Source organism: Abramis brama (genome assembly GCF_963993115.1).
Source record: "Abramis brama genome assembly, chromosome: 17".
In the NCBI taxonomy this organism is placed as follows: domain Eukaryota; kingdom Metazoa; phylum Chordata; class Actinopteri; order Cypriniformes; family Leuciscidae; genus Abramis; species Abramis brama.
Genome location: NC_139979.1, coordinates 30,386,108 through 30,402,409, shown reverse-complemented (window position 1 = coordinate 30,402,409; position 16,302 = coordinate 30,386,108). Strand labels below are relative to the sequence as shown.

Below are 16,302 nucleotides of genomic sequence, written 5' to 3'. Positions count from 1 at the left end.
ACTAGGCTACTAGTCGACTCGAAACTGAACAGACGCTGTTTTATCGTGAGATATCGTGGGCGGGTTGAACACATGCGGGACGAGCTCCTCCTACTGGCTGTAGTCTCTCGCCTCTGGACCAAAAGCCTCCAATGACGTGAAATGAAGATTTTTGCATTTTTTTCCAGACACACACTACAGAAATCTCTCGTCTCAGGGGGACATGAGGGAGGGAAGCACGGTCATTCGAAAATACTACCGGGTTTCTACTGATACAAAACTTTATGGTAATCGGTGAAGTATCCCTTTAAAACACTTATTGGCTGATGAAAGCACAGTCTCAGTTCTTCACTAGTCACAATCCTGATCTGTAATGTCAAAGAGAAGAACCTCCAGAACACATCTGTCATAATACAATGAAATATTGGCAAATCACTCCGCCCAAGTAGCAGTGCTTCGCCTTCTGAGAATATAGTTACCAGTATGTATACAGTTAAAAGATGGCTGTGTCTCATGTGACCTTGTTATTCGTACACGCTGTGACTATACAAATCACAACATGTAAATAGGAGAATGTTGGCGTTATTTTGTCACTTATTGGGAGCAGTATGCTAGCTGGAGCCGTTTACCTCCAGTCTTTATGCTAAGCTAGGCTAGTGGTGGGTGCGTCAGACAGAGTTACGGCACGCATGGAGACGAAAAGGGTATGTATGGACTTATCTAACTCTGGGGGATACGGTGAATAAGCTAAAGTTCCAAAAAGTCGGCGTGTTCCTTTAATGCTAATCGAGGAAGTATCCCTTTAATAATGTCAAGAGATTAGGCAGTGGATTTCAGCTCACAGCATGTGTTGTGTGTGACTGGATGGCATGTTAGAATTTGAACTGTTATTTTATGTGTTTTTGAGAAGGATAAGTAACAGAGAGAGAGAGCTTTTAGTGACAGTTACGAGGGATTTTTTGAGGCGGTGATGATTGGAGTCTGTGGTCCAGGGGTGTCAAACTCAGTTCCTGGAGGGAGTTTTGCTCCATCACTAATATAACACTCCTGAATCAAGGGCTGTGTCCAAAATAGCTTTTCCCTACATTACTGCACTAATATAGTCTAATACACTAGTCTAATATACTAATATAGTCCACTTGAAGTGAATGAAAACGAGTGAGTGAATTGACACTGAGTGCACCAGAAGGGCGGCTGCTTTTGCATAGCTTGTGCTTGCGGTTCAATAATCATTTGAGACTTAGCAAACTGGCAGCTCTAGTAGTAATGAAAATATTTATCTTGAACTCTATGGCATGTATAAACCTTAATTAAACAATTTAATAATCAATTCAAATGGAATTTATACTTGTATGATATTACGCTGTATCCACATTGGACCAGCGGTTTGGAAAATGGATGGATGGATTATTCAGCTGCGGCCGGAATCTTTTGGTGAGACGCGGGATTTCATTCGGCACGACCATCACAGTGCATTATGGGTATTCTCTAGCCATTGAGTGTACATCAGTTGTACACTTGCTATTGCGGTGCATTGTGGGATTGAATGAGTGCACAAGATAATGTCCACTGTGGTTTCAGACACCACTACAAATGTCCCCTCAAATAAGGATATAAGGGGCGATTTCGGACACAGCCAAAGTCTTCAGGATCACTAGGAACGTCCAGGCAGGTGATTTGGAGCTAAAATCTGTAAGACGGTGGCCTTCAGGAGCAGAGTTTGTAATCAGAAACAAGCTGCTATTAAGACTGTTGTTTCAATAAAAGAGCAAATAGTGTTGAAATATATTACGTTATAGGATTATTATGTTATATATGACCTAAATCTAATTTTATAATAACAAAGTCTGTTCTTCTGTGAACTAGTTGCATCAGTAAATCATTAATAATTGCCTAATAAATACATGGAGCAATTGATTCTAAATGACACCAGTCCCCATGATTTAGACCCAGTGTTATTTTAGTGTTATTGAGATACTTTATACTTTTTATTAATATTTTGAATTAGATTTCATTTTAATATTTTCTGTTTTCATTTTAATTTCAGTTAGTTTTGATAATTTTGGTGTGTTTTTTGTCAGTTTTAGTAGTTTTTGTTTTTCTCTAAATATGTCTATATAGTTTTTATTATATATTTTTATATTTTATTTTCTTTCAAGTAACATTTTTTTTTTTTATAAGTATAGTTATAGTTTTTAGTTAACTTTAGTAACCCTTTTTAGATCAGGGCTATTCAGATCTGTTTCTGGAGGGTCATGTCCGGCAGAGTAAAGTCAGTGGTGAGAACTGATTGTAAATATGTAAGTAAATATAACTACATTGTTTTAAGTTCACGGTACATCAGAGTTTACAGGAAACGAAAGCGTGGAAACAAATGACTGCAGCAGAAGAAAATGAAGAGGCAAGCCTGTACAATAAAATGGAGATGAAGAAACTAAGAGAAAGCGAGAGAGGGGCAAAAGAGAGAGAGAGAGGGGCCTTTGTTGAAAGATTAACAACACCACATGATCTCATTGTACTGCTGAACACAGCGGGGGTGGATGAGAGGGAGGGAGGGAGGCAGCGAAGGAGAGATGCCAAGTTTCACACACACAGTGGCTCAGTAGGGGATAAAGAAGGCCAACATCCACAGCTCGGCCCACTGGAACCAACAACAAAACACGACACAAATTTTCACCTTCAATGAAACTTAAGAATGGACAGACATTGCCACGAGTATCACATCCTCTAAAGGAAGAAATTACTCTCTTCAATTCTGTTCTGAATGTTTTCTTAAAGATAAAGGTTTCAAAAGGGGCGATGCCAAAGAACCTTTAAGTCAACAGTTCTTAAAAGAACCATTTTTTAGCGTGAAGAACATTTTAATAAGCTAAATAACCACTTCATTTTTTTCCACTATGAAGAACCTTTTGTGGAATGGAAAAGTTCTGTAGATGTTAAAGTTTCTTCATGGAACCATTGATGCCAATAAAGAACTTTCATTTTTTTTTATGATCCTATAGTTTATGGAATTTCAAGATCATTCCAACATATGAAGATGTTTTGACAGGTCGAGTCCAAGCTGGTCCAGTATAGCTGGAGAAAGCAGTCTGTTAGCTTTCCAAGAAAAAGAAAAAACATGCTGTTTAAATCAGGCACCGGTGATGAACACATCTGCTATAATATGATAAAATCTCTGTAAAAAATGTGCATGCCTGCATTTGAATGGCTGTCAAAACAGGCTATTTACCTGCATAATGGTGCATTTACAGCATCTGTTTACTGAATAGGTCAGAGAGGCAAGTCACATTTATTAGTAAAGCGCTTTGTACAATACAGATCGTTTCAAAGCAGCTTCACAGTAATTAACTATTAATTTAGCAAAGTTCTTCAATTATGAAACAAATACAATTTCAGCTGTAAAGCAGCCCTATAAAGACAATAGTGTCATTATTCAGCTCAGTTTAGTTCAATGTTGATTAAATTTAGTTAATTGATTGTGTCAAAGTTGCAAAGTTCTGAAGTGAACTCAATTCAACTATACAGCCGCTCTACACAAGATCATTATTGAGCTCAAGGCCGTTCAGGGTTCATTCAGTTTAGTTTGATCGAGTTGATCAAATTATGAAACAAACTTAATTCAGCTATAAGCAATCTCTACACAAGGCAATAGTGTCGTCATTCAGTGCAATTTAGTTCAAGGTTTCTTCTCATCCAATAGCATGAAGTTGTTATATTACATTAGAGGGATCGTTCACCCAAACATGAACATTCTGTCATCATTTACTCACCCTCCAAACCTGTATGAGTTTCTTTCTTCTGCTGAACTTAGATGTGGGTAACCAAACAGTTGCTGGAACCCATTGACTTACTAAAAAAATACTTTGGAAGTAAATGGGGACCAGAAACTGTTTGGTTGCCCACATTCTTCAAAATTTCTTCTAAGTTCCACAGATCAATGAAACTCATACAGGTTTAGAGCAACTTGAGGGTGAGTAAATGACAGAATTTATTTTTGGGTGAACTATCCCTTTAAAATGAGCAAATGTGACCTTAATGGAGTCAGGTTCGATGTGAGTGAGATGAATATTAGATGTCACTATCATGTTGTGTATGATAGTATGTTTGATAATACATTTGATATAGATCTCATGCTTTGAGTTTTTCCGATTGTGCACAAGGTCTTTGACACGTCTTCTCTTTATTTCCCACTGATTCAGGTGACACATTATTCCAGATGGCAGAGGTTCATCGGCAGATCCAGGTCCAACTAGAGGATGTGGTAAGTAGAAGAAAAACGTGGTGGTCTGCTGCAAAAAAGTTCAATTTTTCTTGAGCATTCTTTCGTATACCAAAGTGACATTTAATATGCAGTATGACAAGTAATAATTCCTGTAGCAGGTAGTGCTAAAGGTTACGGGAACTACAGTTACGATGGTAAATACACAATACTAACATGAACTGTTAATAAAACATATGGACACTGATCCTGATGAATACAATGAACATCATACCTGCATGCGAATCCCCCAAAGCTACATACTAGTTACATCATTTATTGTTACTTAATTTCATGAGTGTTTTCAACAAAAACACTTTTTATGCGTTTTGACTATTCATTTAATTCATTCAATTTTCTCAATATGCATTAGGCCTATAACATCACAATATTTCATGGATCCAAGCCAAGACAATCAGTCTATAGCCTACATGACAACACACACACACACTTAATTTTTGATAATCTGATATGCTATAGTATTCGTAAAGCAACACTGGCATAGGAGGTTGCATTGGCTAAAGTTGTCTGGATGCACATTGTTTTACAACAAGGAGAGGCAAAGTTGTGCATTACAATGCAGACATGACAATAATTGGCACCAATCTGGCGCACTTACAAGAGCAATCAAATGAATAAATGCCAGGTATGGCCTATCGGAAACTGGCACGCAATCAGTGCACTTGCAAATGAGAGCCTGCAGTATGACCGATCGTGTGACATTATTTAACCATCCATCTACAGCAAATACGATCACACAGATACATCATTGAACACATACACAAAGCACATTCACCTAACCGTGCACACAGGCCATCTCTCAAATTGAAAAAAGCACCATGGCGGATGCTGACAGACAGCCTACAACAAGCCAAACATCACCACGGCGGGTGCTCTCATAAAATACAAGTGATTAAGTTGAGTGTGGCTATATGGAAGAGTATTATTATCTTATGGAAAGATAAACTGTTGTTTATCTTCTCTGAAACTAATAAGGTGAAGAACCTTATTATGCATCAAACAAATAAATGAAATATTATTTCAATTTTAATTATAATTACAATACATGTATAAATAATACATGAATACATGCTGAATAAATAAGCTTTCCATTGATGTATGGATTGTTAGGATAGGACAATATTTGGCCGAGATACAACTATTAGAAAATCTGGAATCTGAGGGTGCAAAAAAATTGACAAAATCGCCTTTAAAGTTGTCCAATTCTGTTAGCGATTTCGCTGCATTCACTCTCAAAATAAATGTTTCATATATTTACGGTAGGAAATTTACTAAATATCTTCATGGAACATGATCTTTACTTAATATCCTAATGCTTTTTGGCATAAAAGAAAAATAGAAAATTTCGACCCATGCCCTTGTTGGCTATTTCCACAAATTTACCCGTTCGACTGGTTTTGTGATCCAGGGTCACATATATTGATAATATACAACAATGCCAAGGTCTCTGGAAAGAGGTTTGGTAAAGTGATATTTACGTTCCTCATGATGGCGGTGACGCAGTGGGGAAAGGAGTCAGAATCCGTTTCAACAGCCTTGAACACGAAGCTCTGTGGGATGCTGATCTCCTGGAGCACCAAAGGGTCCTAAACTCTTGAACATGCAGATGAGGCCCTGAAGTGAAGGTTTGCTCTCCTGAGCTTAACCTTGGTGCAAATATCTGTTTGTCTTCTGCCTCTTTGGGCCAGAGACTTGGTCAATCCGCTTTTGTCTCTCTGGCATGGAGACTTGGAGCGTGCTGTAGTCGTTGCTGTCCTGCTGGACGAGGACTCTGAATGTGTTTGTTACTGTCTCTTTCCTCACAGACTGGAGGCTCAGAACGGGGTCATATCTGTTGCTGCCTCACAAGCTGTAGACTCAGAGCATGGAGCCTGTTTCTGTCTCACCTTTGCAGGCTGGAGACCCAAGACGGCATATCTGTTATGTCTCGCCTGATGGGAGACTCAGAACTAGGAGTGTCTGTTGAAAGGACACCTTTATCCCTTTCCAATGAGGAGATTGCTTCTCCACTTTAGTGCTGTGATTGGCTGCTGACACAGTGAAACACCTTTATTTTAAACACCCTATGGGACTCATTTGCATAAGGCACACAGTTAGAACCCTTAAAAGTTTATTTTACCGATGCATTTCTCACTTTCCATAACCACCACCAGAATACTTTTGGCAATATTCTAAACAAATAGAGTCCAAACAAGATGGGAAAAGACTGAACTGTCATGCATGCGTTCATTTGTATATTAACAGCTGAATTTGTGTAAGATGTTGCATTACAAATAGCTGTCGCCAAGAAAACTTATTTATTTATCTGAATAAGTATGAAATGGATGTGTGTAGTTTTCACCAGTTTTAAGGTTCCCAAACATAGTAATGAATGGATTTGGGTGGATCATTGTGGCCTCCTTTTGTTGCAGCCATTGCTCTTGCATCCAAAAAGTCCTAAAGACATTTTATGGTGGTTGTCTTAAACCTTAGGGATTAGGGCAGAAACTGCCTGTGGACCAATGAGAAGTCCTGTCCTTCTCGTGCTTAAGGTGTCTGTCAGTTGTGCTAGCATCCTTATCTAATGGTGTTGGACATTTGTTTGTGTTAGTCCACCAAGATCCAATCAAAATGTTGCAAACCTTTCTCCACTGTTGCAGTAAGAGAGGGGCCCGGCCATAAACTGGGCCCTGGAATGTGCAGTTCACCACAGAAACAAAGGAAAAGTAGAGCAGTGGAATGGGAAAGCGAGTTCTGTATGACAGAAGAGCAAAGTCTTTGCAGAAGGGTCAACAGCTTTCATGCATGTCTTTCAAAAGAAAAGTCTCGCGCATCAGAAAAACATTTTTAATTACATTTTTTTGTTGTCGTGACTTCATACTCCGCAACCCATTTAAAACGGTCTTCACGACCTACCAGTTGAGAAACACTGCCCTAAAGAAACTTTCAGTGAACAGTTCTTTAAAGAACCATGTTTTTCTTGGTTCTTTAAATTTCTTGTGTGATGAACATTTGAAGCACCCTCTTCCACCATAAAGAACCTTTGTGCAATGGAAATATTACATAGATGCTAAAGGTTCAACCTTTAATAAAGAACCTTTAGTTCTAAGATCGTGAGATAAAACATCGGAGTGTGAAAAGGAATGATAGTCATACAGAACAAATTTGAGAAATAAGAGAGCATTTTAAAGTGCCAATAGGAACACATTCCTAAAACCTACTGTAGATGTTAATGCAATTTTTAGAGGCTGCAGTGAATAACTTTGGCACTAAGTGCAAATAGCAATAGAATCTATCTATAGTATGTAAAAATAGCAGTATTTTCTTTGCAATAAGTGTAAATAGCAGTTAAATGCCATTTATACAGCATAGTGATATAGTAAATAGTGGGTAAATATAACGGTATGCAATAATAACATAGAGCGTAAAGGATTATATTTATTAAAATTATTAATTAATAATTATAAAATTATAAAATTAAAATAATTTATTAATTATTCCACCTTATTAGGACAATAAAGCCCGTCCTACACGTACCCCTAACCAATAAACACTTTAGTATTAAACACGTTAGACACTTTTTTTCCCCTTTTCTAATATTTTCTTCATTTTTATTGAAAATAAATGCCTTTCCGATTTGATTTGCGATGGGAAAAGGGAGTATTCCGCCATATTGCATGTTGCAGTTTCTCCCATTCATAAGTAATAGGAGTGAACCGTCTTTCTATATCCATAATCTTTATTGACACTGTTAATCTAAGACCAGTGCGCTTCCATAATCATATTTGACTGAATGCTACATTTTCTGTCTGTCTGCAGCTGAAGCTGTTTCATTCAGAGCTGCTGTCTCAACTGGAGCAGAAACTGGAGTTAGACATCAAATATCTCACTGTGAGTGTAAATCAGTTTTCGAATTGAGGGGGGGCTGGGGGGGTCCGGGACCCCCCATAAGCATCAAGGGACCCCCCATAAGGCCCAAAAAAATTACCTCAGGGGTCCCCTGGTTTTTCATTAAAACTAAAAAAATAGAAACATAATTTATTAGGTAATATAGGCTATATATATTTTTTTAATCAAAGTATTGCACTGCCGCTCCCATTGGAAAGTAATTCAAATTAGATTTGCGTCTGAAAAGACGCTCAAGTGCGCCACACGCTGTTTTCTGAAGGAATTTACAAACTGTTGAATTTATAAACAGACACATTTTATTTATCGTGCCATTTATACGCCAAAAATAGTTGTTGTTTTTTTGCGTGTAAATGATATGCAAACCCCTTGGGTAGGATTAGGGGTGTGGAGTACGTGCGTATTACACGCCATAAAGTGCGTATCATATGCACGCAAAAACTATTTTTGGCGAATAAATGGTACGAAAAATAAATTTCGTGCTATAGATAAGCACTTTCACCAGAGTCTGGCAGAGTGGATCCTCATTTTCACCTCACGATGACGGTAAGATAATATTTATTTATTTTATGATTGTTTGGTAATTTACTGATCTGAATAGAATTTCGACATTAACGCTCGTCCGGGACAAGTGCGTGTGTTTTTTAAGGGACAAGTGAAAGAAAATTGTACTTGCCCAACCGGACAAATGCCCTGATTAAAACAATTTTCAATATCAAAAAAATTAAATAAGAAATAATGTACTCGGTTACTAACGTAACCTCAGTTCCCTGAGAGTAGGGAAAGAGTATAGAGAGTAAAAATTTGGGAAAGAAATGCCCTTTATAAAGCTAAAAAAATTATTCTGATAAGAGTGTTTTCCAACAGTGATGTAATGAAACATTGACAATTTAAGTTTGAAGGGAGTAAAGCCTCTGCTTAGGCTGGAAATGTAATTTTGACAAAAGAAGAACTTTTATTTTAAATAAATCTTAATTTTAAATCAGCCTACTTCAGTGTGATATTTTATCATATTATCATGCTTAACACTGAGAATTTGAATAATTGAAATGTGATAATCAGATGCAGATATCTAAATCAAAGAATATCATATAGGTTCGGGAGGTTGGCGGGTGGATTATTTATTTTTGACAGCAGATTCGGGGGACTCAAAGTGCACGAGATTAATGAATTGATCTTTAAAATGTACAAAATTTTCTTCAGGGGGGGCATGCCCCCGGACCCCCCTAGAGGTACCGAGCTCAACCCACAAAAATACTGTGGGAAACACAGTAGGCTATATGATGGTCTACGAAAAATAAACATTTAATTATCTTATTAAAATACATGATCGGGATTTTAGCACCTACGCCTCATTTTAAACCAGGAAAAAAACGGATTATTACACAGATTTTGGGTGGAGAAAAGTCTTTGTTCATCAATTATGCACAGAGTTAATGCTCAGCTGCAAAAACATGTTCTGAAACACTAAAAGTTAAGTAAATTAAAGTATTATATGAAATAAATAAATGAATATATATATATATTATTACAGGGTTTTTTTTTTGGGGGGGGGGGGCAAGAGCTTTGACACAATTCGAACACTGGTGTAAATGACTATTTAACTAAAAATACTAAAATGACTAAATTAGGGAGCTCAAACAAATCAACACAGGGGTTGTCAGACACGCTTTATATTAGGTGTCTTTATCTAATACTGTATGTACTTACATAAAAAACATAACATGTTCATGTTGTATTGCAAATGCTTTTGCTGCTTTTGAGGTGGGATAGAAAAGATTTATATGGAAATGTACTCCTCCTCCTGAACTGTCACTATTAAGCCTTCTCTGAAACCAGAAACATAATATACTGTATGAAAACTTTTTCCAGTCAACGCTGAAGAAGTACCAGAGTGAGAGGAAGTCAAAGGTGGAGTCCATCGAGCGCTGCCAATCACAGCTCAAGAAACTGCGGAGGAAGAGTCAAGCTAGTCGCCATCCCAACAAGTATGGAGACAGAGAGATGCAGGTACCTTGCATATAATTCACTGCTTTTACATGTATGGCACGACATATGACAATCTTGAGACTTTAATCAGTATGCATTGAGCCCAAGCTAAACATAATTGAACTGAAACCAACTCATTGTATGTTTATTAGCTGGACTGTGTTTGTTGGAGTAATTGGTTGTAGCAAGAGTGTGTTAATGAGTCAGCGACCAATAAGGACAAATTAGGTCCAATAAATGAAGATGATGAAAGGTATTATATATGATTTGCAAATTTCTAAGGCCTCAATGTTATTAAAACTGCTGAAAAAGCTGTTGCACACAATCTACTACGTGCCTTCTGTCGTCTGATTGATAGTTTATATGTTAAAAGCCTTTTAGTATTGTAATTGTAAAAAGTCCACCTTCAGCTCATGGTTCACGTGTCTTTTTGCTGTGAAATCTTTACTGATTTTTAAAAAGTAAATATATGAATAACTTTTATCTTGTTAGTAATATTTCAAGATGAACACTTACTGGACTGAAGCAGCTTAGGTTTACTTGAATATATATATATATATATATATATATATATATTTAGAAAAATCATGTTAAACTGTGAGCATCAAATATGATCCATCAGGCTGTTTATTTGTTCATCTCTCAATCATTATTGTAATGCATTTGCTTTATATGTTTAAAACAGCAGAGCTTTGATAATAAAACTAAGCATTAGAATATCATCTTACTAAGACATATTATTGGGAGATATAGAGTGACAACTAATACTTTTTTGCATTTTATGTAAGTATTTGCTATACTGTTCAAAAAAAGACCTCATTGATTTACATTTATTTACATTAGAACTACAAAAATGCAGAGCCGGACAGTAACGGAGTACATTTACTTGAGTACAGTACTTAAGTACAATTTTGAGGGATCTGTACTTTACTCGAGTATCATTTTTGGGGAGTACTCATGACTTTACTCAAGTACATTTGAGAGGCAAATATTGTACTCTTTACTCCACTACATTTCTATCCCTAACCGTGAGTACCCGTTATTTCTTCTGAAAAAAGAAAAATCTCGGAAACCCTCAATTTGTTGGTTCTCTCTCAAACGTGATTGGATTGTGCAGGCGCCACTGATTGGGACAGCCTATCAGCAATCACCTTCAGCTTTCCGCCAAAGTCAACTCCATGGTCAGATTTAGATAAGAGACAAAACAATGGATGAAGACGCAGCAGGTCCATCCCGGGAATGTGCCAACCCGTGGCCCCACCTCACCAGACTATTTCAATTTTCTGAACAAGTTAATGATAGTTTTCGCTTCAAGTGTTTGCTGTGTTTACCAGTGTAAGCACTGTGGCAGTAGTAATGCAATATTTAAAAAATGTACTCTTGTACTCTTGATACTCAAGTACTTTTAAAAACAAGTACTTTAGTACTTTTACTTAAGTAGACATCTGACTGTAGTACTTTTACTTGTACTTGAGTAAATTTTAGCAAGGGGTATCTGTACTTTTACTCAAGTAATGAAGCTGTGTACTCTGTCCGCCTCTGCAAAAATGTCGGATGTGTGTGAGACCAACGAAAAAATAGAGAAGCCCTGAAAGTGGTTTGATTTATTCATAATCAGTATCTATCCTGATGAAAAAATATTCCTTTCATGTTATCAGTGTTATAATACATCTGCAACAACATTGTGAACTTTAATAAGATATAGCACAATAGCAAAACAGATACGTTTGGCTACTATTAAATGCATCAATTTAAAATGCCCCTGTGGTGAAAATCAAGTTTTTAATGTTGTTTATATGTCTGTGTGGTGTTTTCAAGACAAACCATGTGTAAATTCATAAGTCAACACCATTGCTGAGTATTTTCTCCTTAAAACTGCAGTGAACCAAAGACAGTCTCAAAAACACGCTTTGAAATCGCTGGTGTTTCTGACGTCACAAACTACCTTGTAACCAATCAAATCAACGTGTGATCGTCAGCGAGTGGATCTCTGAGCTGAGTGAGTGAGTGGAGGCGGGGCTCATTTGCATATTCATAGAACCTCGTATACTAAATGAGGCAAGGGTGTAGAGTTGACATTATCATAGTTCTTTTTTTTTTTTCAAAGAAAAACGTTTAAATATGTCATTTTGGGGATCAAAGATGAGTTTTATGGGATAAAATGATTGACTACAGGGGGACTTTAAATAACATTATCATAGTTCTCTGCATGAAAGACCCACAACTGTCCGATCAACAATACTTGTTTTCTCTGAGACAAGAATTGTTTTAGTAGTATAAACTGAATTAATTATAGAGCGTGTATGTGAGGATTCTAACTGTGACAGAATGATTGACAGGCCGGTTTATGGTGACAGACATAACTATGCAAAAGTGCGTAATTATGATGTGGTAGGTTGTCCCAATGTTTGCCTCTTGTGCTATACACCCAAAAGTATTTACTATTTCTTCACAAAAACAGTAGGCCTACATACTTTTAGGGTGTAGTATAAGCAAGTTCCTGTTTTATGGTTTTCTTGTCACATGACAACAAAATGCATATTCCTGCAAGTTGTTAGTAACACCCTGATATTTGATTTGGCATGCAAATTTTTTTTAATTTTTTTTTTTTTATAGTAATAATATTTTGTAATATGCCTCAACTTTAAAACAGTTAATTTGATCCCACTTGGTCACAATCACCTTCCAGCAAAGCTCTTAAGCCACATGCACTTCAGAGTGATTGGCACTGCAATAAATGAACAGTAAGTCACTTTTGATTAAAGCGCCTGCTAAAGAACTGAGTAATTGTGTTGTTTGCCAGTTCTTTGACTTGCTGTGTTCATTACTGAAGGCTTAGTGTAGAATGTCATGTACTGCCAGTCATTTGTAGTTTGTGTGACTCATAATGACCAATTGAGCTCAGTGAGGGCCGTTTGTGCGAGCCAGTGTCCTACATATTAAAGCTGATTTGTGAGTGGAAGACTTTTTATCCGTGTGTGGACAAGTGTTTGTTTATTTGAGCATGTGTATCCTCCAGCACGTGTTTTTTCAGGAGTGGGTCTATCTTTGTTTGTGTAGGCCTGAGCTATGCTATCAGAAGCATTACTCTAAGCGTGATTTTGGATCAGAAAGAAGAACAAGTCATTTAGTTTAAGATTAAGCAGATATCCGGAACAACTGATTTGGGGCCAGAAAAAAACAAAACAATGGGACAGAGAAAAAACAAAGGAACGAGAGAGGGGAAATGATGAAGTAAAACAGGACCACAGTTTCAAAGACGAGGAAAGGAAAGGAAAATTCAGAGATATTATTAAAATGAACGTCACTTAAAAAAACGTTTAGAACAACATGATGGTGACAGTGTTTTCATTTTTGGGTGAACTGGTCCTTTAAAACAGGGTTTACCAAACAGGGATTGATGAAAGCTAATATTTAATTAAATTGAATTTAACATTAAAATAAATAAATGTGTGCGATATAATGAATGGCTGTGCGATAATCAAAGGCTGCGTGTGTGTGTGTGTGTGTGGTGGGGGGGTTAAATACAATGCTATATATCAGTGCTATCATGTACAATAATTAATGTTCAATTTCAATTGAGTTTAATTTATCCACATATAAGTCATGTTTAACGTGATAGTTTCATTCTTAAAAATAAAATCTACTAAAATACAATTATGTTGTTAGTCCCAAGATTCTTCACGTCGATTAATAAATACATAAATCTGCTTTAACTTCTTGTGTGCCCTTATGGTCTGGTGGTAGACTTTGTTAAGCGTGTCAGAGGCTCTAGTTTCTAGTCCACCCTCGTATATTTTTTTTTCTTCTCATTAAAATCAAAGATGTTCATCAATGTAAATCCCCTGCTTTAAGGATTCTGAACTTTAGTTGTTTGCCTTAGATGCCAGTGTTGGTGTACATTTGTCATATTCTATGTAAAGATGAATGAATTAAAAGTCTCTCTCTGTAACAGTATGTGGAGCTGATGAGTCGCCGGCAGGGAGAGTTGGACTCTTTAGTTGCCGTTGGTTACCGCTCTGCTCTGACAGAAGAAAGGCGGCGCTATTGCTTTCTGGTGGACCGTCAATGTTCAGTCACCAAGATCCTCGTCAACTACCACTGCAAGGTAACACTACAGATATGAGCTCACAATGAAGCTTTAACCAACTAACTCAGGCTGTAGAGGCCTAGCAAACAAAAGTCTCTACCTAATTTTTGTTTTTTACTCCAAAAACATAATAAAAATAAACATAATCTAAAAATCTATACATGTAATTCACTTCCAGTTTAGTTTAGTTTCCTGCTAAAATGAACACTAGAGTCAGTAAAACACCAACAACTTTAATGTCTTTTCATACAAATAATGATAATGAGGCAGGTTATCTTATTTTTGTGCGGTTCCTTACATATTACTATTTTATGACCTCAAAACACTTAAAGTGCATTTATAAACTAATGCAATTTGATGTTTGCATATGTTTGGCTTTTCAGTCATAGCAAACTTACTCACCTGGTACAGCAGTGCACTTGTGATGCAAAGTCCCATTAAACATAATAAAAAAATAAAATAAAATAAAAAGTCATAATTGCTTTAGCAAATGTGTTTTTATCTTAACTTTAAAACAAGAAACAAGAGTGTAGTTATGAAAATTTGCTGTGTATATAGCATTTGACAGAAATGTTGTTTGATAGGTGAGAGAGCTGTTGTCTCAGAAGCTGGCATCATGGCAACAGTCATGTGCTCAGCCAACCAAACTACCAGAACGAGCCCTGAACCTGTTGCGTCACACTGCCCCCCAGAGCTCTGGAGGAGCTGGACTAGCGGAGGTCCTGCGGAACGCGAAACTGGGAATCTCTCAACCTGGAGAACAAGTGAGGGACAAATACTCCTACATTACAGGGGCTTAATTGTCATAAAAATGTCACAATGCTTAAAAAAAATGTAAACGTAATGGTCTTAAAAACAGGATTAATTTACTTTATGTAAAAAAATGTTTTCCTACCTTTTGATTTTAGGTGAAATAACATGGACATTTCTCATTTTTTCTGATATTCTCTCTGATGAAAAAAATGAAATATTAAGTGTTTCTACATTTTTGAATATAGTATCATAATGTCATATTTTGATGATTTATCCTGTGATTAGGTATAAAATCATTGGACAAGATTACATCCCAGCATAATTTTTTCTCCTAATGATAGATGATACAAAATCTCAGCCGATGTTGAGAACTCATGTGCAGTTTAGAAATCAAATACAAATAAACAAAACCAAAAATTTAAACTTGACTTGAGCAGACTTGACAACACTTTACCAACAGCATGTTACATGAACAAAGCTAGACAAGAGACATTGGGAGCATGAGGGCTAGATATACAGGTTGGTTTCTCACAAACAGGTTAGGACCTGCCAGCTGACACCATCTTCTCCAGAACTTGTTGACTTCTTCCTGGATGATTCTTTTTTTTTTTTTTTTTATGGATAGCCTTCAACCTCAAAACTTTCTTGATCCCCTCTTTTTCCAGTACATCCCATTAGAGAGTTTGGACTTGCGTATTCCTCCATCCTCATGAACTCTCACTTTAAGTTTCTTCTGAGGACTGAGTCCTTTTTCTGAGGCAAACCTCTAGTTAGTACTGCAGAGAATGCTTTCCTCTGGAGTTTGTTAATACTTTCTCTTGCAGAAGTTGCAAGCTCAGCAGCTGAATGTATTGGCCAATCCTCCATTGGCCACTTCAAGAACACTGGCCCTCTCTGCCATGCAGAATCTTCTTTTAGGCCTTCTGGACTACCTCCCCTTGTGATAATATCCGCAATGTTTTAAGTTACGTGGGATCCACCACCAGTCTTTAACATGCGTAATTCTCTGGATCTCTCTAATTCTATTTGCAAAGAAGGACTGGTAGCCATAGCTAGCCTGCTGAATAGCTCCCAACAAGTTTGTCTGTCCACCAGATGAAACCATTCGTCAATTGGTCAATGTATTTTCTAAGCCTGGCTGCATAAACTGCACCACACATTTCAGCCATGACCTCTTTAAGAAGGTTTTGTCCCACTCTCATTTTCTTTTTCCACTTGGAAAAATTATTGATGTCATGATGTAAAGTTTATCCTCTTCCACCAGATACCCAACTCTAAGATCCTTATTGTCTTTATCCCTCAAATGGTTTGGAAGTTTCAGGATTCT

At 37.0% G+C, this 16,302-nt stretch overlaps 1 protein-coding gene across 3 annotated transcripts in view; it reads left to right on the top strand.

Annotated features, from left to right (window-relative positions):
• LOC311067764 (BAR/IMD domain-containing adapter protein 2) overlaps positions 1–16,302 on the top strand; it is a 35,400-nt gene that overhangs the window by 6,375 nt on the left and 12,723 nt on the right. For all 3 annotated transcript variants that reach the window (XR_014603283.1, XM_084089838.1, XM_084089837.1), the window contains exons 5-9: positions 4,179–4,240; positions 8,057–8,128; positions 10,016–10,153; positions 14,088–14,240; positions 14,807–14,986. Coding sequence is in view for 2 of the 3 variants with exons in the window: in XM_084089838.1 (XP_083945964.1) it covers positions 4,179–4,240; positions 8,057–8,128; positions 10,016–10,153; positions 14,088–14,240; positions 14,807–14,986 (605 nt within the window). In the remaining variant the exon portion in view is untranslated. The remainder of the gene's footprint in view (positions 1–4,178; positions 4,241–8,056; positions 8,129–10,015; positions 10,154–14,087; positions 14,241–14,806; positions 14,987–16,302) is intronic.